General features: G+C 38.8%; 1 protein-coding gene and 1 pseudogene across 1 annotated transcript; both read right to left on the minus strand.

The window, feature by feature from the left end:
• Nucleotides 1-301: 301 nt before the first annotated feature.
• LOC149186451 (G-type lectin S-receptor-like serine/threonine-protein kinase At2g19130) lies at nucleotides 302-13,604 on the minus strand (annotated as a pseudogene).
• Nucleotides 13,605-13,724: 120 nt separating this feature from the next.
• Nucleotides 13,725-15,027, minus strand: LOC149186452 (putative receptor protein kinase ZmPK1). The gene is made up of 2 exons (XM_089409349.1): nucleotides 14,898-15,027; nucleotides 13,725-14,773 (listed from the first exon to the last, which is right to left on the minus strand). The coding sequence occupies exons 1-2, from the start codon at nucleotides 15,025-15,027 to the stop codon at nucleotides 13,725-13,727; spliced, it is 1,179 nt and encodes a 392-aa protein (XP_089265475.1).
• Between the last annotated feature and the right edge of the window lie 7,426 nt (nucleotides 15,028-22,453).

Raw genomic sequence — 22,453 nt, forward strand, 5'->3', positions numbered from 1 at the left:
GACGAGGACGCACCCTCTGCTATGGAAGAGAAATCCGTCGAGTCGCAAGGCAACATGAAATTTATTGTGATATATGCATGCATGATATATGCATGCATGAGAGTAAAGAGGAATCCTCTGGTTGCTACATTGTTAACTCGGTACAGCTGAAAACGAGGACGCACCCTCTGCTGTGGAAGAGAAATCCATCGAGTCACGCTCTGCTGTGGAAGAGAAATCCGTCGAGTCGCAAGGCAACATGAAATTTGTTGTGGTAAAGAAATCTGGAGATCTGGTTTAGAAAGTAGTTCGACGGCCTCGCTCATGGAAGTCTCACATCCTTTTCATACTGAACGCAGAGCAGTGTTGTTTTCAAGACTCTCTCCACCTCTTCCAAATCAAAATTTCCATTCAATTTGGGATCCACCACTTCTGTAATCCCTCTCCCTTTCCTCATCACTGCGGACACCCGCTGCACCAAATGTCCGCAATTTTGGACTGTTGAATTGAATAACGAACTTCTTCCAGTCACTATCTCTAACAAAACAATGCTGAAGCTATAAACATCCATCTTGGCCATGATGGGCAGATTCATCGCCCACTCCGGTGCTAAGTAACCCCGCTTACCTTTAATTGTGGAGAAGGAGAATGCTCAATCTCTGTCTACCAACTTTGGTAAACCAAAGTAAAAAACTTTTGGACAAAATTTCTTGTCCAGAAGTATGTTTTCGGGCTTGATGTCACAGTGTAGAATCCATTCCAAACATTCTTGGTGGAGGTAGGCTAAACCCTTTCTCATGCCTACTGCAATCCCAAATCTTTCTTTCCAGCCCAAAACTCTATCATTGCTTTCTCTGAACAAATACATGTCCAGAGACCCATTTTCAACGTACTCATAAACGAGCAACCTGTGTTTTCTTTCTGCACAGAAGCCAAACATACGAACAAGATTCATGTGATGGACTCTCCCAATCATACTCACTTCTGCCCAGAGCTGATCATGGCCTTGGGATAGCCCTTCCAGTTTCTTTACAGCTATCACCTCACCATCGGGAAGCACGCCTTTGTACACCGTCCCAAAACCTCCTTCCTCCAATTTTATTTTGAAGTTATTGTTGGTGATTTTTCTGGTAAAATCCCAAAAACAAACAAACTGAACACACACAGAGACAATGCTCTATTTCACTGCCACAGGATCTTTTGCACAGAGAAGCTTAAAAAAATTTCTTTGAGAACAGAGTATTACACACCCATAAAAGATTTTGTATTCATTAAAATATAATGCCTGATACAAACTTCATCCTCTTTCACTCAGAGGGATTTACCAAAAATACATTCAACCAACAAAAATAAAACTCTGTCTCTTTCTGAGATTTTACACTGTTGGGCAAAATTCTCATTTTACGTTCACTGTTGTGAAAAACATTTTACATATACTACTGTAAAAATAATTTTACATATGCAGTAAAATTTTTACATTACATTCACAAAAAAAAAATCCTTACTCACACCATACGATTCTTCATTCTTCCCTTCGTTTGGGCAAGCAGCAAAAATTACATTTCAACCTGGGTTTTTGTTTCACACTGCTGTGCATTCACACATACAAAAATTAATTTTAAGAAGAAAATCTCCGCTGCTTCTTCTCCTATGCACTGCTGTGCAATATTCGCCTTTGCATTATACAAAAAAAATGGTCAACACATTATCTATTGTGTATATTTTGTTTTTCACTGTCGCTTCATTTTACAATGGTCAACACAAAAACAAAAAAAAGGCTTAACATTTTTTTAATGTATATGCCATACAAAAAAGGATACAACACGTAACTTGCATATGCCCATACCTCCAGTGTAATTAAAATTTAATGTTCTACCAAAAAATTTACGAACCACAATAACTATGCATTAAATGTTTTTACGGCGGTCAAACTAAAATTGATTTTACTCCACGCAATGGTTTTTTTTAATACTGGCTCGAATGCAGGTTGAAACGATGGACGGCGGAGATCGATGAGCTGCATCGGACGGTGGACAAGAATATCGGGAGCCCACTTCTTGCCGAACGTTAGGCTTCGATAAAGCTGTACGGAAGGAAATATGCTGAGGACGCGCGTCAAGATTTGATTGCATCGGAGTCGATTATACGGAAACCACTTCACACCAAAAAGCGGTCTGAAATGTGTCAGAGGTAGTTTCTGGTTTCACTGCGGCAGTTTTGGGCATTGTACGCATGCAGTTGAAATTACGTTTTCAACACTCCCCTTTAATTTCAACTGCTGGGCATTCGGTCATACCCAGACACTTTCTCAAAAATTCAAAGCTTTTCTGATCCAATGGCTTTGTCAAAATGTCTGCTACCTGTTCCTGAGTCCTGCAATGTTCTAAAACAATTTCTCCATTGTTCACCAATTCTCTGATGTAGTGAAACCTTGTGTCAATGTGTTTCGTTCTCTTATGAAACACTGAATTCTTTGATAATGCAATAGCTGAGCTATTGTCACAAAAAATCACTGTTGCTTTTGCCTGCTCTTGGCCTAAGCTCCTCAACATTCTTCTCATCCAAACTGCTTGACATGCTGCTGCTGTAGCTGCCACATATTCAGCCTCTGCTGTAGACAATGCTACAATGGACTGCTTCTTAGAAGACCATGAAATGGCTCTTGAACGCATGTGAAAAACATAACCCAAAGTGCTTTTCCGATCATCTACACTTCCAGCCCAATCACTATTAGTGTATCCAATTAAATCTGAATGTTCTGAGACAGTATATAAAATTCCAAACATTTTGGTACCTTTGACATACCTCAAAATTCTTTTTGCTGCCTGCCAATGTGCCTCCTTTGGCCTCTCCATGAATCTGGAAATTAAACTAACAACAAACATTATGTCAGGCCTAGTTGCTGTTAAATACATTAGGCTGCCAACTATGCTCTTGTACAAACTAGGATCAAAATCCTTGCTGCTGTCCTCTTTGCTGAGTTTTAATCCCATCACTGTGGGAGTGATTGCTGCCTTGCATTCTTGCATATTAAATCTGCCCAACACTTCATTTACATATTTTGCCTGTGAAATAAAAATTCCATTTTCATTTTGATCTACTTCTATTCCTAAGAAATATCTCAAGAAACCCATGTCAGTCATTTCAAATTCCTCTTTCATGACTGATTTAAAATTCTCAATGAGCTGATCATCATTACCTATGAAAATAACATCATCAACATATAAGACAACAATCGAAATTTTACCACCCTTTTCTTTGATGTAGACGGTGGGTTCTCCTTCACACTTGTCGAATTCATTATCCAATAGATAGGAATCTATCCTGCTGTACAATGCTCTTGGCGCTTGCTTCAGCCCATAAATAACTTTCTTCAATTTGCACACTTTGTGCTCTTCACCTTTCTTCTCATAACCTAGAGGTTGTTCAATGTAAACCTCTTCCATTAACAATCCATTTAGGAATGCTGACTTCATGTCCATTTGGTAAACTTTCCATTTGTTTTGAGCTGCTATGGACAGCACTGCTCTCACGGTTTCCATTCTTGCAACCGGTGCGAAAGTCTCCTCATAGTCTCTCCCATACTACTGCTTGTACCCTTTGACAACCAGTCTTGCCTTGTGCCTTTCTATCTTTCCTTCAGCATTGCTCTTGGTCTTGTAGACTTATTTAACTCCAATGACATCTTTACCTTTTGGTAGCTCAACCAAATCCCATGTTTTGTTTCTTTCTATGGCGTTGATCTCCTCATCCATAGCTTCTATCCACTTCCTATCTTTAATTGCATCTTCGAAATGAATAGGGTCATGAACATGAGAATACAAAGCAAACAAGCAATTCATTCCTTCATCATAAATGTCAGTTAGATTTCTAAACTTCTTACCTCTTTCATTTGGTGTGCAAGTGCTTGAAGATGCACTTGAATTTCCTCCTTGTGGTGTGCTTGAAGAAGTACTTTCATTTATCCTCAATGGTGTCCCTTGCTGTCCTTGTGTTGGCGCTACTGTTTGGGGATGCATTTCAGCCATCTCCTCATCATCTTCATCATGAGACAAAAAGTTTTTAACATTCACTGTTTTCTCTATGCTTCCATCCCAAGCTTCCTCCTCAATGAATTGAACATCTCTGCTGACAAAAAACTTCTTGGTAGATGGGATATACAACCTGTAAGCTTTGGATTCCTCACTGTATCCAATGAAAATACATTTCTCCCCTTTGTTGTCCAACTTCTTCCTTAGTTGATCTGGAATGTGTGCATAGGCCACACATCCAAAAACTTTCAAGTGGGTCACACCTTACTTTCTCCCACTCCATGCTTCTTCCGGCACTTTGTTCAACACTGCTTTTGTAGGACACCTGTTCAAAATATACACTGCACAATTTACAGCTTCAGCCCAATAATCATTTGGCAAATGCTTTGCCTTCAATATGCTCCTCGCCATATCCATGATGGTCCTGTTCTTCCTTTCAGCAACTCCATTTTGTTGTGGGGTGTACCTAGCTGTAAACTATTTATGAATTCCATTTTCTCTACAGAATCGTAGGAATTCCTTGGAGATATACTCACCTCCTCTATTAGTTATCAAAACTTTAATATGCAGCCCGCTTTGGTTTTCCACAAGTGCTTTGAAATTTCGAAATTTTTCAAACACTTCACTTTTGTTTTTAAGGAAATATACCCAAGCTTTTCTAGTAAAGTCATCAATGAATGTTAGGAAATATTGGCTGCCTGCTAATGATGGAGCTTGCATCGGTCCACATAAGTCTGAGTGGACAATCTCTAAGGGTGCCTTGATCCAGGTGGATCTTGGTGGCCACCTGCCAAGACCACCTGGACCCCCACCATTGTTCTTCTCAGCATTTTCAGTTTCCTTAATTTTTGCACAACTTACTATTTTTAGCAGTTTTTTGGGTCCTGAACTTCCGGAGCCGTTTTGAGGCCCTAAACGACGTTTTTTGGGGAATCCAAGGGCAACATGGGTCCATGGAATGGACCGATGTTGCCCATTCCAACAATGGTAGTGCTCGGATAGATCTTTATAACGAGCTATTGTATGCGTCAAACGGAGATCGTATGCCAAAGTTACGACCCTGGGAAGTTGATGTACCAACTTACCCCAAACGGGGCCCATAGTTTGGCATTTCCTCTTCTAGGGTTAGGTTTTGGAATGTTAAGGGTTTTTCCACTATTTCTCAATAATAAATAGGCCTTCAAGCCTCATTGTAAGACAGTTCAGAGGCATGTAGCCACCACATCTATTCTCAGAGATAATCTACCACCGCCCTAGCTGGGTTATTTCCATTACTGTTTGTAAGCATATTTCAGTATTCTACATTAATGAAGTAAAGTATTATTCTCGCTGCATATCTATGTTTATGGTTATCTTTGTTTTTATGGTTATCGCATCTCTATGTTTATGGTTATCTATGTAATCCATTGCGTTCCTACTTAAATCCGGATCAGTGGTATCAGAGCGGTCTGCTTTTTCTCTGTTTTTCTTTGCATGTCCCCAACGAGGTCGGGATATAAGGAGTTAGGGCTTGAACTGGTCGAACCTTTATAAGACCAGCCTCGCAAATCCCGACGGCCTCCCATGGTAGATGAGAAGAAAGACGAGGGGGAAGGAGATCCTATCAAAATATTGCTCGAAGAAGCCCTCGAGCGACAACGGAACGCGATGATGAACAGTTTTGCCCAGATCCTTCAGCGGCTACCTAGAAGCGACGCTTCAGCTTCTAGCAGCTGCTCTGGAAATGCCACACCCTTGAAGGTACAAGTTAATTTTGAAATCCCCATCTTCGAGGGTAAAATAGACGCAGATGCAGTAGATAAATGGTTAAATATGCTAGAAGGGTATTTTTCTGTTCATGAATTCTCAAGTCGAGAAAAGATTGTTTTCGCTCTTCTCAAAGAAGCCCCCCACGTCAAGGACCAGTGGGAAACCTACTGCGAGCAGAAGGATGAAACTACCGGCTCACTATTTTCAGCTGCACCCACTTGGGATTCATTCTGTGATGCCATCAAGGAGCAGTACTACCCTGTCGGAAGCTATGAGGATGAATACATAAAATGGACCACGCTGCGGCAGGGAAGGGACCAAGACGTGTCGGAGTTCACCAATCTCTTCCATAACCTTCGCACAAAGTTGGGTATCAAGGATACGGAGCAACATCTGATACTCAAATACCGCGGCTGCCTGCACAAGTACATTCAGGAAGAAATACAATTCCTGAACATCCCCTCGCTTGGCACAGCATATCGATATGCCGTTAAGGTCGAGCAGAAGTTTAAACAAAAGAAGCAAGACTTTGGATCTGCGACTCCGAAGCAAGGGAAAGGTGCCCCTAAAATGCAGAACAAAGGGCAAATCCAAGGCGGAGCAGCCCAAGACAACCCGCCAAAGCTGCAGACAAAGAACGGCACCGCGAAGACGAAAAAGGACACGGGAAAATGGTGTGAATTCCATAAGAGCTCCACTCACAACACCAGTGAGTGTCGGGCCAAGCAGTCACTGGTGGCTGAGCTAAAGGGTCCAGAATCAGATACCTATTCCGACTCGGAGTCAGAACTCGACAAGGGGAATGAAAAAGGGAAGCAGATCATTGACGCAGATCCCAATGCCACTGTTGCTACCGCCAAGATCCAGAAACGTGAACCCGAAGATCCAGAGGAGGAGGAGCATCTCTTCCACTCCCAGATGTGGGTAAAGGGCTCCCCACTACAGTTCATTGTCGATAGCGGGAGCCAAAAGAACCTCATTTCGGTGGAGGTCGTGAAGCGGTTGGGCTTACCGACCACAGCACACCCACAACCATACACCATCGGGTGGCTTCACCAAGGATGGGATCTTCGTGTGAGCCGACAATGTCGCCTTCCATACAACATCAAGCCCTTCACAGATGAGGTATTGTGTGACATCACTCCCCTTGAAGTTTGTGATGTATTATTAGGACAACCATACTTGTGGAAGCGACATGCTGTGTATGAATCAAGGCCATGGGCTGTTATTGTTACATTGGGGAATACGTTGTACAGGATACCAGAGGTAGCACCGCCTACCGCCATCTCCTTGATTACTGCAAAACAATGTAGTAAGCTCATTTCCAAGACTGGGAAGTTTGTTTTCCTGATGATACGCCCTCAAGGAAAGAAGAAGCTGGTGGCCACGACCTCCAGATAGGACCCCTCCACACGGCAACTACAAATGGATAAGGTCATGAAGGAGTACGAGGACATCTTCACCTCCCCCGCAAGGGTTCCTCTGCACTGTCAGGTCAAGCACTCCATCGATCTAACCCCAGGTGCGCCGCCACCCAATGGACCAACTTATCGGCGTTCGGTTCTAGAGAACGATGAAATCAAGAGGCAGATTCAGGAGTTGCTGCAGAAAGGTCACATCCGTCCGAGCTCATCGCCTTGTGGGTGCCCGATCATGTTCGTACAGAAGAAGGATGGGACTTGGAGACTCTGTATTGACTATCGGGCGTTGAACAAGATCACTGTTCGTAATAGGTACCCGATCCCACGGATTGATGACCTCTTGGACCAACTAAAGGGGGCAAAGTACTTCAGCAAGATCGATCTGAAGTCAGGATATCACCAGGTACCGATCGAACCCTCTGATGTGTGGAAGACTGCCTTCAAAGCCAAGGAGGGTCTCTTCGAATGGTTGGTCATGCCTTTCGGATTGACGAATGCTCCTGCAACCTTCATGAGGCTAATGGATGACATCTTGTGGCCATTCACCAACTCATTTGTAGTGGTATACTTGGATGACATTCTGATCTTCAGCCAGAGTTGGGAAGAGCACATCCACCACATCCGACAGGTTCTTCAAACACTGCGACAACACAAGATGTGTGCCAATTTGGAGAAATGCACTTTTGGCATGACCCAGGTTCAGTATCTGGGATACATTATTGATGAATAGGGGGTGCATGTGGATCCGGCCAAGATCCAAGTCATTCGGGATTGGCCAGCCCCGACCACTCTGACAGAGCTCCGCAGCTTTCTAGGCCTTGCCAACTTCTATCGTAGGTTCGTGTTGGGGTTCTCTCATATCGCTTGGCCCTTGAGTCAAGTCACCAATGGAGGAGCGAAAGCGAAATTCTTTTGGTCTGAATCTCAACAGAAGGCATTCATAGAATTGAAAGATCGCCTTTGCACGGCACCAGTGCTCACGTTACCAGATTTACAACAACCATTTTAGGTCGAGACGGATGCCTCTGACTATGCTATTGGGGCAGTCCTTACTCAACACGGGCATCCAGTGGCATATCACAGTGAAACACTTTCAGACACAGTCCAGAAGTATCCAACCTATGATAAAGAGATGTACTCCATTGTGCAGGCCTGCCGACAATGGAAGCATTACATTTTGGGGAAGGAAACAGTCATCCACACAGACCACCGACCCCTGTAGTTGATACAGACCCAAGGGAAATTGCAGAATGATCGCCATCAGAAGTGGTCTACATATCTGCAACAGTTCCATATGAACATCAAGTACAAGAAGGGCAGCACCAATCATGTTGCAGATTGCCTCAGTCGACCACCAATCATGGCGTTAACCACTGTGCTCAACTCTTGTGGGCACGAGACGTCTGATTGGCCACTTCTCTACAAAAGTGACCGAGAATTTGGCCACACATACCAGACACTCTTGGGGGGTCAGCAGGTTCCAAATTGTCACCTCCAAGGTGCACTATTATGCCACCTGGGTCATCTTTGTGTTCCTTCAAGCGAGCGTGCTAAGATGATTTGGGAAGCACACTACAGTCGGGCTGCTGGACATTTTGGGGTTGAGAAAACAGTGGCAGTACTACAAAAGTATTTCTATTGGCCAAATCTTCGACAGGATGTCGGGAAGTACATCAGATCATGTACTGCCTGTGCCATTGCCAAACCAACCATCAAGAAGCAAGGCCTCTATACCCCGTTGCCTACCCCTAGTCGACCTTGGGAATCCATCTCCATGGATTACATGTCAGGGCTTCCTTCCACCAAGCATGGAAATGATTGTGTTTTTGTGGTCGTCGATAGGTTCTCGAAGATGGCCATTATGGCAGCCTGCAAGAAGAATATCACAGCAGAAGCCACTGCTAAACTCTTCTTTGAACGAGTGTGGGTGCACTTTGGGATCCCACAATCTATCATCTCAGATCGGGACAGTCGGTTCCTCAGTACATTTTGGTCCAGTCTCTGGTCAATGCTGGACACCAAACTCACTAAGTCCACAGCCTTCCATCCTCAAACTGATGGCCAGATCGAGGTTGTCAATCGAATGATTGTACACATTCTGTGCATGTACAACTCAAAGCATCCACGCACATGGGATGAGAGCCTCCCCTATGTTCAGCACAACTACAACCGAGCTCTTCACAGCTTGACTGGCCACAGCCCTTTTCAGGTGGGCTTGGGATTCCAACCACTATGCCCCATTTATGTGGCCCTGCCACTTGCAGCTACTCACACAGCTTCAGCTCATGTCCAGTCCGAAACAGATAAGGCAACCAGCTTCATTGAGCACATCCAACATATTCGCCAGCAGGTCCATGACATTCTGGAGAAATCAAATGCCAAGTACAAGCAGCGACATGATCAACACCGGGTGCCACACAAGTTTCAGGTGGGCGACAAAGTTTGGTTGCATCTGCAAAAGGAACGCCTTACTGGAGCCTATCGGAAACTGAGACCACTCCGATATGGTCCTTACACCATTACTAAGGCTATGGGGGACAATTCATTTGAGCTCAGCATTCCCCCATTCCTTGGCCTACACCTAGTGTTCAATGTGGATCGCCTTCGGCCATACTTTCCACCATTTTTAGACACATCCGACATTGCAGAGCAGCTCACACCCACAGAATTAAACCCAGATTGCATGGAACAGGCTGCAACTGATCGGATCATGGACACACAGATCAAGAACACTCGCCAACAGAATATCCAACTATATCGAGTTGTCAAAGCAGGCCAATTCCTTCACTAGGGCAAGTGGTTCACCAGGGACCAAGTTCAGCAAAAGTTTCCTCATCTCATGGAGGAACTCAACACAATGGGGACCATTGCTTCCTAAGGGGGGAGGAATGAACCAGGAGGATCTTGGTGGCCACCTGCCAAGCCCACCTGGACCCCCACCATTGTTCTTCTCATCATTTTCAGTTTCCTTAATTGTAGCACAACTTACTATTTTTAGCAGTTTTTCGGGTCCTGAACTTCCGGAGCCGTTTTGAGGCCCTAAACGACATTTTTTGGGGAATCCAGGGGCAACATGGGTCCATGGGATGGACTGATGTTGCCCGTTCCAACAATGGTAGTGCTCGGATAGATCTTTCTAACGAGCTATTGTATGCGTCAAACGGAGATCGTATGCCAAAGTTACCACCCCAGGAAGTTGATGTACCAACTTACCCCAAACGGGGCCCATAGTTTGGCGTTTCATCTTCTAGGGTTAGGTTTTGGGATGTTAAGGGTTTTTCCACTATTTCTCAAAAATAAATAGGCCTTCGAGCCTCATTGTAAGACAGTTCAGAGGCATGTAGCCACCACATCTCTTCTCAGAGATAAGCTACCACCGCCCTAGCTGGGTTATTTCCATTACTGTTTGTAAGCATATTTCAGTATTCTACATTAATGAAGTAAAGTATTATTCTTGTTGCATATCTATGTTTATGGTTATCTCTGTTTTTATGGTTATCGCATCTCTATGTTTATGGTTATCTATGTAATCCATTGCGTTCCTGCTTAAATCCGGATCATGCCTTTTCCCTTATGCTCTTCCCTGATGGAAAACTTTCTCTATGTTGTTTACCCAATATGCAACCTTCACAAAGGTTGTCCGGTTTCTCTATCAATGGTAATCCTCTTACCATTCCTTCCCTACTCAACAAGTTAAGACCTCCAAAGTTGAGATGTCCAAATCTCAAGTGCCACAACCAATTTTCATCCTTTGGCATGCTTTGGAAAGCCTCTTGGGTGACTGCTGCAATTACTTCTTTGTTTTTCAAATCTGCCCTTATTCTAAGAGGGAACATCCTGTTCCTTGTCATCTTCACTTCAGCAATGCATCTTTTGTTGGGTGTTATATCCATGATGGTACATACATCATTTTCAAAGAAGACATTGTAACCTTTTTGAACAAGCTGTCCAATACTCAAGAGGTTACATCTCATTCCAGGGACATAGTAGACATCTGCTATGGTTTTCTTTTCACCCTTCTTTGTAAATATTTTTACCTCTCCTTTTCCCATAACAGAAATTTTGCTATCAGTTCCTAGTGTGACTTCTGATTTCACATTTTTATCTAGGGTATAAAAGAGGGCTATGTTTCCTGTCATATGGTTGCTGCAACCTAAGTCTAAAAACCATATGTCCTCACTGTTTGTTTCAGCCATGTTACAAGCTAACAACACATTATCTTGGCTGATGTTTTCTCTAGTGACATTTGCATTTGGTCTATTACTTATATCATGCTGCTTTTTCTTACATTCACTGGCATAATGCCCATATTTTTTACAGTAATAACATTGGACATTGGATTTTTCATACCTTTGTCCTTGAGCATGATGTTGTCCTCTTTGTTGGCTGCTGCCTTGGCCTTGGTTCTGATTTGGATTGCTGCCTCTTCCTTGAGCATTTGCTGGGCTGTTCCTTCCACCTCTGTTTTGACTTCTGCCTCTTCCTCTCTTGTTTCCTCTGCCTTGACCTCTTCCTCTTCCAAAGGACATCTGGGTCTTAAAGGCTTGCTCTAGAGGTGAGTTTTCATTTCTACTCAACCTCTGCTCATGTGTTATCAGTGATGCATGAAGCTCATCAACTGAAAAGTTTGAGAGATCCTTTTTCTCTTCTATGGTGGTGATAATCACATCAAACTTTGAGGGTAGGACCCCCAAAAGTTTCTCCATAATCCTCCTTTCTTCAAGGGTTTATCCATGAGTCCTCATCTGTGTGACCAGACCAATCACATGTGTGAAGAATGAGTCAATATTGTCTGACTCCTTCATGCTCAGATTCTCAAAATATCTCCTCAGCAATTGTAGTTTTGCTGTCTTCACTTTCTCCATGCCTTGATAGGCTGTTTTGAGGGTTTGCCATGCTTCATTGGATGTCTTAGCTGCTGCTATCCTTGGAAACACACTCTCGTCCACTGCTTGATACAACAATACAATGGCTTTTGCATCCTTCTTCCTATTGCTCTTCAACAGATCTCTCTTCCTGAGTGAGGTTGTTAAATTGATTTTCATCTGTTGGTTCTTCAAACCCATATTCAACTAATTCCCATAAATCTTGAGAGATAAACAAGGCTTTCATGGTTATGGCCCAATAGTCATAGTTTTCCCATTAAACTATGGGAGATGGGTATTAAACATACCCATACTAGTGCTGGTGCTAGCCATTCCTTGCATCCTCAACTATGCTTCAATTTCTTGACTGTGTATTTTAAAAGACTGACTGTTTCTTCAGCAGTAACACAAAGAAAGCTTTGAGGAATACCTGGATTCTTTTGTTGACTGAGTCTTCACTCTGCTGGAGAAGCTGTTGCAGCAAAAGAACTCCTTTCTTCAGCTTCTTGAACACCTTCAAAGAGCCTGAGCCCGCTCTGATACCACTGTTGGGGATTTTTCTAGTATAATCCCAAAAACAAACAAACTGAACACACACAGAGACAATGCTCTGTTTCACTGCCACAGGATCTTTTGCACAGGGAAGCTTAAAAAAATTTCTTTGAGAACAGAGTATTACACACCCATAAAAGATTTTGTATTCATTAAAATATAATGCCTGATACAACTTCATCCTCTTTCACTCAGAGGGATTTACCAAAAATACATTCAACCAACAAAGATAAAACTCTGTCTCTTTCTGAGATTTTACACTGCTGGGTAAAATTCTCATTTTACATTCACTGCTGTGAAAAACATTTTACATATACTACTGTAAAAATAATTTTACATATGCAGTAAAATTTTTACATTACATTCACAAAAAAAATCTTTACTCACACTATACGATTCTTCTTTCTTCCCTTCGTTTGGGCAAGCAGCAAAAATTACATTTCAACCTGGGTTTTTGTTTCACGCTGTTGTGCATTCACACATACAAAAATTAATTTTCAAAAGAAAATCTCCCCTGCTTCTTCTCCTATGAATTGTTGTGCAATATTCGCCTTAGCATTATACAAAAAAAATGGTCAACACATTATCTATTGTGTATATTTTGTTTTTCACTGCCGCTTCATTTTACAATGGTCAACACAAAAACAAAAAAAGGCTTAACATTTTTTTAATGTATATGCCATACAAAAAAGGATACAACACGTAACTTGCATATGCCCATACCTCCGGTGTAATTAAAATTTAATGTTCTACCAAAAATTTACGAACCACAATAACTATGCATTAAATGTTTTTACGCCGGTCAAACTGAAATTGATTTTACTCCACGCAATGTTTTTTTCAATACTGGCTCGAATGCAAGTTGAAACGATGGACGGCGGAGATTGATGAGCTGCATCGGACGGTGGACAAGAATATCGGGAGCCCACTTCTTGCCGAACGTTAGGCTCCAATAAAGCTGTACGGAAGGAAATACGCTGAGGACCCGCGTCAAGATTTGATTGCATCGGAGTCGATTATACGGAAACCACTTCACACCAAAAGGCGGTCTGAAATGTGTCAGAGGTAGTTTCTGGTTTCACTGCGGCAGTTTTGGGCGTTGTACGCATGTGGTTGAAATTACGTTTTCAACCGTTATCAGTAGCCTTCTTCAACTCTGAAAAGTTGAACTTCTTGAATCCCCCAGGAATCATTGAGCAACGTCCTAGACTATCCAAGCCAGGATCTCTAAATGCTCTAAGCATATACCGTAATCCAAATATTGTGCAAACCAACTCTGTGACACCAAAGGCAATCGTAAATCCTAGCGTATATTTGAAAATGCTTCTTGTCTTATGCTTCTTGTATTGGCCCGTCCCAGAGACAATCAGTCTCACAACCGAACAGTTTAATGGCAAAGGCTTAAACAACACACTAGTATAATTAGAAACAGAAGAATCATCACTGGAAACTTTGATATACATGTGGTTTTGCTGACCAGGAGATCGATATCCACTGATAAGTAAAGCCTTAGGATAACAAGTTCCGCTGCATTCGATTTCGTAGGCAAAGCCTTCACATTGGCTGGTATTCATGCACCAAGTTTTACAGCTTTCAAACGTGATCCCAGTTTGATAGTTTAGATCATAGCCATAATAATCTGTATGTGGAAGATAAGTAAGCTTTGCACTGGACGCACTCAGTGGTTTATTGCGCTGGCAAGCTTGGAACCAATCGATGGAATCTTCCCTGTGAAAACCAGTTGGGCAGGTACAGCTGGGCATCGGAGTGTATATGCAGAGACCGTAGATTCCACAAAAGCCATGAATAGAACATTGATTAGGAAAGGCCATCCATATAATATTCCATATACCTGTCTCTTCCACCAAGCTGTATAGTCTGAGGTTTCCATCAAAATCCAAAGTTAATCTTCTCTTGGGACCTTCGCCGTAATCTGACGCTTTAAAGGTAAATTCGTCGCTTGACTGGAAACTACCGAAGCTGTCCAGCACCGCTTGGCAGCTACTATTATATGTGCTTCTCCCATTCACAAAGTTTGCCAGACTAGGATCAGGGCAGTAATTGCTCAATATTCCTGATCTCTTGTAAATAATTTGAAGAACATCGTCGCTATCGAAATAAAGACGATAGTAGCCTGGGCTAAACGTGGAAGTCCCCAATCTGGATATTAACTGCCCTGCATTATCATTCAGGGTTTGAAATGGATAGTGGATAGTATATAGATAGTGGATAGTATATGGATAGTGGATAGTGGATAGTATCGGTTGGATAGTGGAAGCTCTACCACACAAATTTATCACCTGAAGAGCTGCGTAATACCAGATTTCCTGTTTCTAGAAGACGAGCCTCCTTTACATTCTTGTTACTGGTGTTGGTACTCCAGAGTCCACACAACGCTACCATCTGCATCCCTGAGAACAAGGATTCCATCTTTCTCCAGATAAAGACGGGACTCTCTTCCGTTGACTTTATTTATATATTTTTAGGTATACGATCTATTCTATTCCTTTTACCTATAAAATAGTCAATATCTTTGACAATATTTTTGACTACTTATTAACTCATGATCTAATTTAATTAAATTAATTTATACTTATAAATTATATATTTAAGTTAAAGTAAGGTCCCTTATTTTATCTTCTGGTTTAATTTATACTTATAAATTATATATTTAAGTTAAAGTTAGGTCCCTTATTTTATCTTCTGGTTTGGTTTGTTTGACCTGGTCCCCAGTTAAATTAATCTATTCTATTCCTTTTACCTATAAAATAGTCAATATTTTTGACAATATTTTTGAATACTTATTAACTCATGATCCAATTTAATTAAATTAATTTATACTTATAAATTATATATTTAAGTTAAAGTAAGGTCCCTTATTTTATTTTCTGGTTTAGCCATTGGAGGCTTTGCTCATACTATTTAACAGGCAAAGATGGATCTGATTTTTCAACTTGCCCTGACGATGAACCACACTCGTTGGTTCGAAACGCGTCGGCAAATGATTTCTCTTGTGATTTACGCCGAAAATTTCTCTTAAACTTGATATGGATCACAGAAGCCTCAATTCAACAGGTTTCTCTCTGTTGGCCACCCGGACTATTGTTGGGTGTCCGAGTATACCATATGGAAAAAGCATAAGCATTGTGACCTACTCCATAAAATCCAGCAGAAAATCTTCCATTAGGAGAAACCAGACAAGTAGTCTTCTGTTGAGGAGTGAGCGACGAACCACGGCTCAGCGGTTGGTTCTTGGAATCGGGAATTCCAGAAACAAGCCTGTTGCAGGTGAAGAGAAACAACAAAAGCTAACAGACTCCCTTGGTGGCTTTCATGATGGCCAGGCCAACTTTGTTATGAACCAATTCTGCAGTTACCTTTCTCTCTTTAGAACTCTGTACACCGATCCCAAACATAGACGGCCACTAGAAGCAAAGGAAGAAATGTGTCACGTGAGGGCAAGTGGTATCCTGGCTGCTGTAGAATTTCCGAACTGGAAACAACTACCGGGAGAAAAGGTTGGGAAGGGCCGGCTAACAGTATCCCATGTTTCCAAAGTGTTTGAGACTCCAAGATAAACATAAACTCACTTATAGTTGGTAATTAGACTTGTTTGAAAAACCTTGTCTCCATCCTCTCCACTCACATCTTGCACTATACAAAATTAAGCTTAAAGTGGGAAGCTTAAAGGTTAATATCTACTTGATATGACTACACCCACTAACCATTCATATGCTATACAAAAAGACTAATATAATTGAATTCTTTTATTTGATTGGTGAAATAGACATTTTCTATTTGATTTCAAGAGTTTTTATGTAGTTTATTTAGTGTTCATAAGCTTAGGGTAGATCTAGATTTTTATGAAATGGGTTATTTATTAGTTTAATTAGAAAAAATATTTATTTAGTGGTTAGATATAGAAATCTCAAATGTATTTTTACAAATCATATAACGTGTTCAATACATTCATACATGAATCTAAATGTTATTAGAAATTAAATAGCAAAGCAATGGAACACATAAAATATTGCAGAAACACAAACATAGAAAAACATAAAAAAAAAAAAGAGACACAGATATATGTGGTTCACTAAATTTGGGATACGTCCAAGGAGAAACATATATTCCTTCCTTTTATATTATCCAACAACTTGAAGGGATGCAACCTATAGCAAATTTGTTGTAGCTTCATCTCTTCTCTCACACCGTCTCCTATCTTTTTCTTACATAGAATAATACATAATTGTAATACAATTCCCTCATATAAACCGAGGCTTTCCATCTAGGGAGAAAGCCCTAAATTAACATAACTTCTATTGTCCTTTTCCTAATGAACGATCGAGATTGACTACAAAATTGCAATATTTTACAAGGCAAGTATAATTGGGTTTGGGTAACTTTGGTGTTTTATATTCATACTTGAATATGGATGCAATTGGGTTTGGGCCTTTTAAAAGTGGGTTAAAACTTGTTTTGTTATTTATAATGTCCTCTTTCATTCTAACTCATCATGCTAAAAGTTGAGACCGATTGTCCCTCTTCAAAATACTCTATAATTAATGGGTTTGAAAAGATAAGTGACAAAACAAATTTCCTAATGGTTTAACATGGTTTCTAAAATTTTAAAACTACATAAATAATGCTTATGCATCATCTGATAATTACACCAAATCGTTGGCTAGTTTGGCACTAAGAATGAGCACTATTGAATATGTTTATCTTTTCCAAGTAATACAATAAAAAAATTCATACCTCGGTTCAAACCCATTTTAAAATTTTATTCCATGTAAAAGAGTTGTAATGATACTCTCATTTTCGTTGTAACAACACTTCAACTTCTCTAAAATAAGTCTTCTTTCCAAGTGCAAGCGACTACTCCTTGTGAACTAGGACTTCAACCAACTTTAACCAATGATATACAATGATATGCGATACAAATCAATGCTATATGGAGCAAATACATCATTTTGATAATTATATATGATTGATATATAACTCTTCTATCACCAGCCAGTGACTCTATGGACCCAGCTTACATCAATCAATCAAATTTTCCAATACAACAAGGGTTATGTCAATGATATGAAGAAAAATACTTTTACAACCAATACCACATACATAGCTAGATTTAACAACTTTTGTAACACATGCTAGACACCATGTGTCTCTCCATGTCCAATGCAAAAAAATTTGAGACAATAATGATATATGGCTTTTACAAAGGTGCACAAGTGTGCTCTCTTATATGCATGATCAATACAATGATATGCAGAAAATACATGCATCCATGTGCAATGATATGTGCTCTTTGCAACAACACCAATAGGAGAAAACTATACGGAATATGCTAGCACATGGCTACTCTCAACACTGCAACCATAAACAAGGATTTCAACAGCAACATATATGGAGCTCTTAGTAGTACATAAATGTAACCTCAATGAAGGCCTTTTGCAGTATCTAAAATCCTCACAAACAATTAAGTATAACAACAAAATATCACTGATCAACAACATATAAAATAACAACTGACACCAACAATGAACTCTTTGTAGCAACCACCATACTCTACATAGACATCTGCAAAATAATGATCTGGTAGTAGAAACACAAATAGCTTGACATAGTAAAAACAACATATATATCCTCCTCATTAGTAAAACTATGAAGCTCAAGATTATAGAAGCATACTCTTATAGCACCAAATCTAGCTCTGGGCAACAAATTAGCAAGTAGAAAAAGCATAACTGGTAGCAAATAAGACAATATAGCAACAATCTCTGCAACATCATTGTATGTTTCTAAGCAAATAGTGCATCTAAGAAGCAATAACAAAGAACTCATCTATGCAACAACAACAACAACATAAGATATTTCAATATAGCAACTTCAACAACTCATAAAGTCATAATCTCCTTGACCTCATGCTATCAAGGTAAACAACCTCTCTCCTCATACATTGAGATCAAAATCCCAAGCAGTAGAAGCATGCCAATCTCTAGAACCAAGACATCATAGGCAACATAATACTCTCCACATGCGTTAACAACGTTATACATCGTACATCTAGATATATAAAGAAAAAATAACAATTTGTACACTCTAGATGTGCCAACTCTAATATTTGATCCTTTGATCTCAATAGCAACCACACAAGCATGATAATACATGAAAATATGTAATCTAGTGATGTGACCACTAGCAACATACCAACGTTTCCATGCAAGCATACTAACACATCTAAATATTCATGAGGCGGCAACAACACAACTTTTTTTAAGATATTCCTACAACAAAGCAATGTCAAATAGATGCATAATAAGCTCCTCCATAATTCACACAATGCCAACAATTTTTTGGTCCATTGGAAGCAAAGGTGCTCCCCTCAACATGTGCCATTCCTTCACTCTTTTTCATCCTTCTCTTTGAAGAGTTAATGCTCTAAATCTTCATCACAAAACTTTGAGTAGATTCACCATTAGTAGCATAAATTATTGTAGCATATAATTGGAAACACAAGTAATGTTCTTCACTAAGGCAAACTTCTATAATCCAGGAAATGACAACATTCTCCCACAAAGTGGTCACAAGCTCTTCTTTCATATATCAACCATTAAAAATATACAATATAAATTATCTTCAAACAAACACATGTACGCACATCACACTTGTACTAAATGAGCTCCTTGACCATACTCATAAATAAATGGTTGTCATGTCTTAAAAAATATCATTAGAATCAACTTGCAGCTAATATGAAGCTATATTAGGAGATGTGAGCATCTTTCATAGATATATTCACTATCAAGGTTCTAGGGGCTAGGAAAACTACATGCTTGGCTAATGAATTAGCAAAAGAGTTGAGTTAGCTAAATATATGTTTAATATGAATGTTTTGGATGGAAAACATATAAGTCAAAATTCTCTAGTATATAATATTTAAACTTCTATCCATTAGAACCAAATTCAATTAAAATGTTTTATGATATTAATTGAGTCTCTCACACTAATAAGAGACCTAAGGCAAAAAGAAGAAAAATATTTGATTTACCTAAATATATATTAAATATGAATGTTTTGGATAGAATATATATAATTAAAGATTCTATATACAATATTTAAACTTCTAAATATATGTTTGATACAAGTGTTTTAGATGGAAAATATATAATTCAAAATTCTTTGATATACACTATTTTAACTTATATCAATTAAAATCAAATTCAATTGAAATGTTTTGTAATATTATTTAAATCCCTCACATTAATAAGAAACCTAACAACAAAAATTAATAGTATTTCAATCTCTTACAATAATAAGAATCCCAACACTTCAAAAAGAAAAAAGAAAAAGATGAATGTGGACATGGTTCGATGGTTAAGTGGGAGGTTTAGTTCTCACCGGTCTTGTGGTCCACTCCTTTGGAAAAATATGCATGATTGAGAGTAACTCATACACAATTTTTAATAATCTCACGCATGTAATCTAATAGGTAAATAAGGAAATTTGGTCCCTACATATCATGTGGCCTGTGGTTCATCCAATGCAACATAATTTCTGTCCACTCCTTTGGAAAAATATGCATGATTGAGAGTAGCTCATACACAATTTTTAATAATCTCACGTATGTAATCTAATAAGTAAATAAAGAAATTTGATCCCTACATATCATGTGACCTGTGGTTCATCCCATACAATATAATTTCTTTCGTTAAATTTTTTTTAATAAAACTAGTCTTCCAATAAAATTATACATTTACACATAATCCCAAACCCTAAATCCCAAACTTTATTAATAGTATATTTTTATTTATCATCCAAAACCATAAAAAGTCCTCACGCGTACCTCCCCGGAATCGCATAATTTTCCAAGCATAATTAAAGCTATAAAAAGCCCTCGCCCGTGTCTCCTTATTTGTAATCTAAAGATGCGATAATTTTTATGTCATTTTATGATTCAAATATAATTCCAAAATTATAATTATATCATATGAAATAAATATAAAATATAAAATTAATTATTTTTATTTTTAAAATTATTAAAAGAAATTAAATAATAGATAATTTAAATTTTTTAAAATCCAAATCATATGCATCATAATTATTCTTATGTAAAAAAATTGTTTTATTTTTAATTTGGTTATGTTCTAAAATAAAATATTAATGGCAATGTTAATAAGGAATTTAAAATAAATGATGAGTTCTAGTTTACCATACTAAATTTCATTATATTAATTTATTTCATTGTTTATTTTGTATTTTTAAATGTAAAAAAGTTTGCAACTATATAAATTATATATTCTTAGATTTCAGATATTCCTAAATTAATAATGGGCATAAGTTTAATAGTAAGCATCAAAACATTTGTCTCATGATATATCTCACATTATCAAAATTTAAAAAAATCATAAAAATTAACAAAATTATGACTATATTTTATATTATCATCTTAATGAATTATATATATATATATATATATATATATATATAGATATAGATATATATATAGATATAGATATAGATATAGATATAGATATATATATATCTATATATATATATATATATATATATATATATATATACACACACACACAAAAACACATATAACAATAATAAACAATAAGAACCTCAGAAGGTGTAGACTAGTTGTTTTGAGTACGCCCTAGTCTTCACTAGATTTTATAGTCAAACCCTACGAAGAGGAGATGAAGATGAAAATTATTTTTGAAAAAATTAAACTATTCCAAAACACATCCAAACTCCACGGACATTAATTCAACACATTAAAAAACTCTTCTAAATACTCCATTTATATAAATTAAATAATACCTAATGAAAGAAAAAAGATAGTAAAGTGAAATATGCCATCGTTTGAGTACGCCAAATTAAACTTATTAAACCACATAATTCCAATAAAGAAAGATATATCGCTTAAGCACTCACACTCCCTAAAAGTTTGTTTAATTGAAAGAAAAAGAATAATTCAAGGAATAGGATATATATATATATATATATATATATATATATATATATATATATATATATATATGCTTTGTTCACTTTTCAATATAAAAATAATTGAATCGGTGAGATCAAATTTGAGGCTAATATAACCTGAATATGCTTCATCTCAGTGTTGGAAAATGTAATTCCTACTTGTCTGAGTTGTGACTTTCTATATAAAGTAGTCTGTTCCTATTCCTTATGGTTATGATATCTAAATGTTCCTACATTGGTGTGTGGTTGAGATATTCTCTCAACTAGGTGATTGTGTGTTCAAGATAGTCTACCTATCTTGAGACAACATTAAATGTATTTATATGTAGCCTCATTTAATGTGAATAGACAATATAGTTTGCACTATAAAATTTTATCTTAGTATCAGAGCCCATTTGGGCTTGGACCTCAGCCCCTCTTGGGCTGAGGGAACTAAGAGAGAGATTATATTTTTTTTAGTTTTTAAGTTTTTCCATCGAGCAAGGTTCTAAGAGTGGAGAGAGTAGGTCGAGTGGAGTACCTTATGTGAAAGACTATAGGCTAGTGATATGGAGTACTGCATGCTAGTTGAATGAGGTCACTCAAAGTCTGTTCAAGGGCTGGATGGCTCAACTAGATGAGGCGAGTGTGGAGGGTCATGGATGTGCACATGTAGGAACCTATAGTTCGTTGCTAGCACTAATAGATAATGTCTTTTTTCATCGAACTCCTACGAAGGGGCTTTGCTGGTATTTGCAGGCCCAAAGTTCAATGCGAGTATGGGATTCGTCGGATCAGTGCAAGTGAAGAGAAGAGATGTTGGATTTGTCGGATTAGAGTGAGTGAAGGCCAGGGATCTTGAAAGGAAAGAAGATCA

The sequence above is a fragment of the Pinus tabuliformis genome, chromosome 3_1 (assembly GCF_031772625.1).
Source record: "Pinus tabuliformis cultivar Carrire ecotype Pingquan chromosome 3_1, CPIR1, whole genome shotgun sequence".
NCBI classification, from domain to species: domain Eukaryota; kingdom Viridiplantae; phylum Streptophyta; class Pinopsida; order Pinales; family Pinaceae; genus Pinus; species Pinus tabuliformis.

Coding starts and splice junctions, on each gene's coding strand:
- LOC149186452 (XM_089409349.1), bottom strand. CDS start 15,027: ATGGAATCCTTGTTCTCAGGGATGCAGATGGTAGCGTTGTGTGGACTC. Junction 14,774..14,897: donor GGTATTACGCAGCTCTTCAG/GTGATAAATTTG, acceptor ATGATAATGCAG/GGCAGTTAATATCCAGATTG.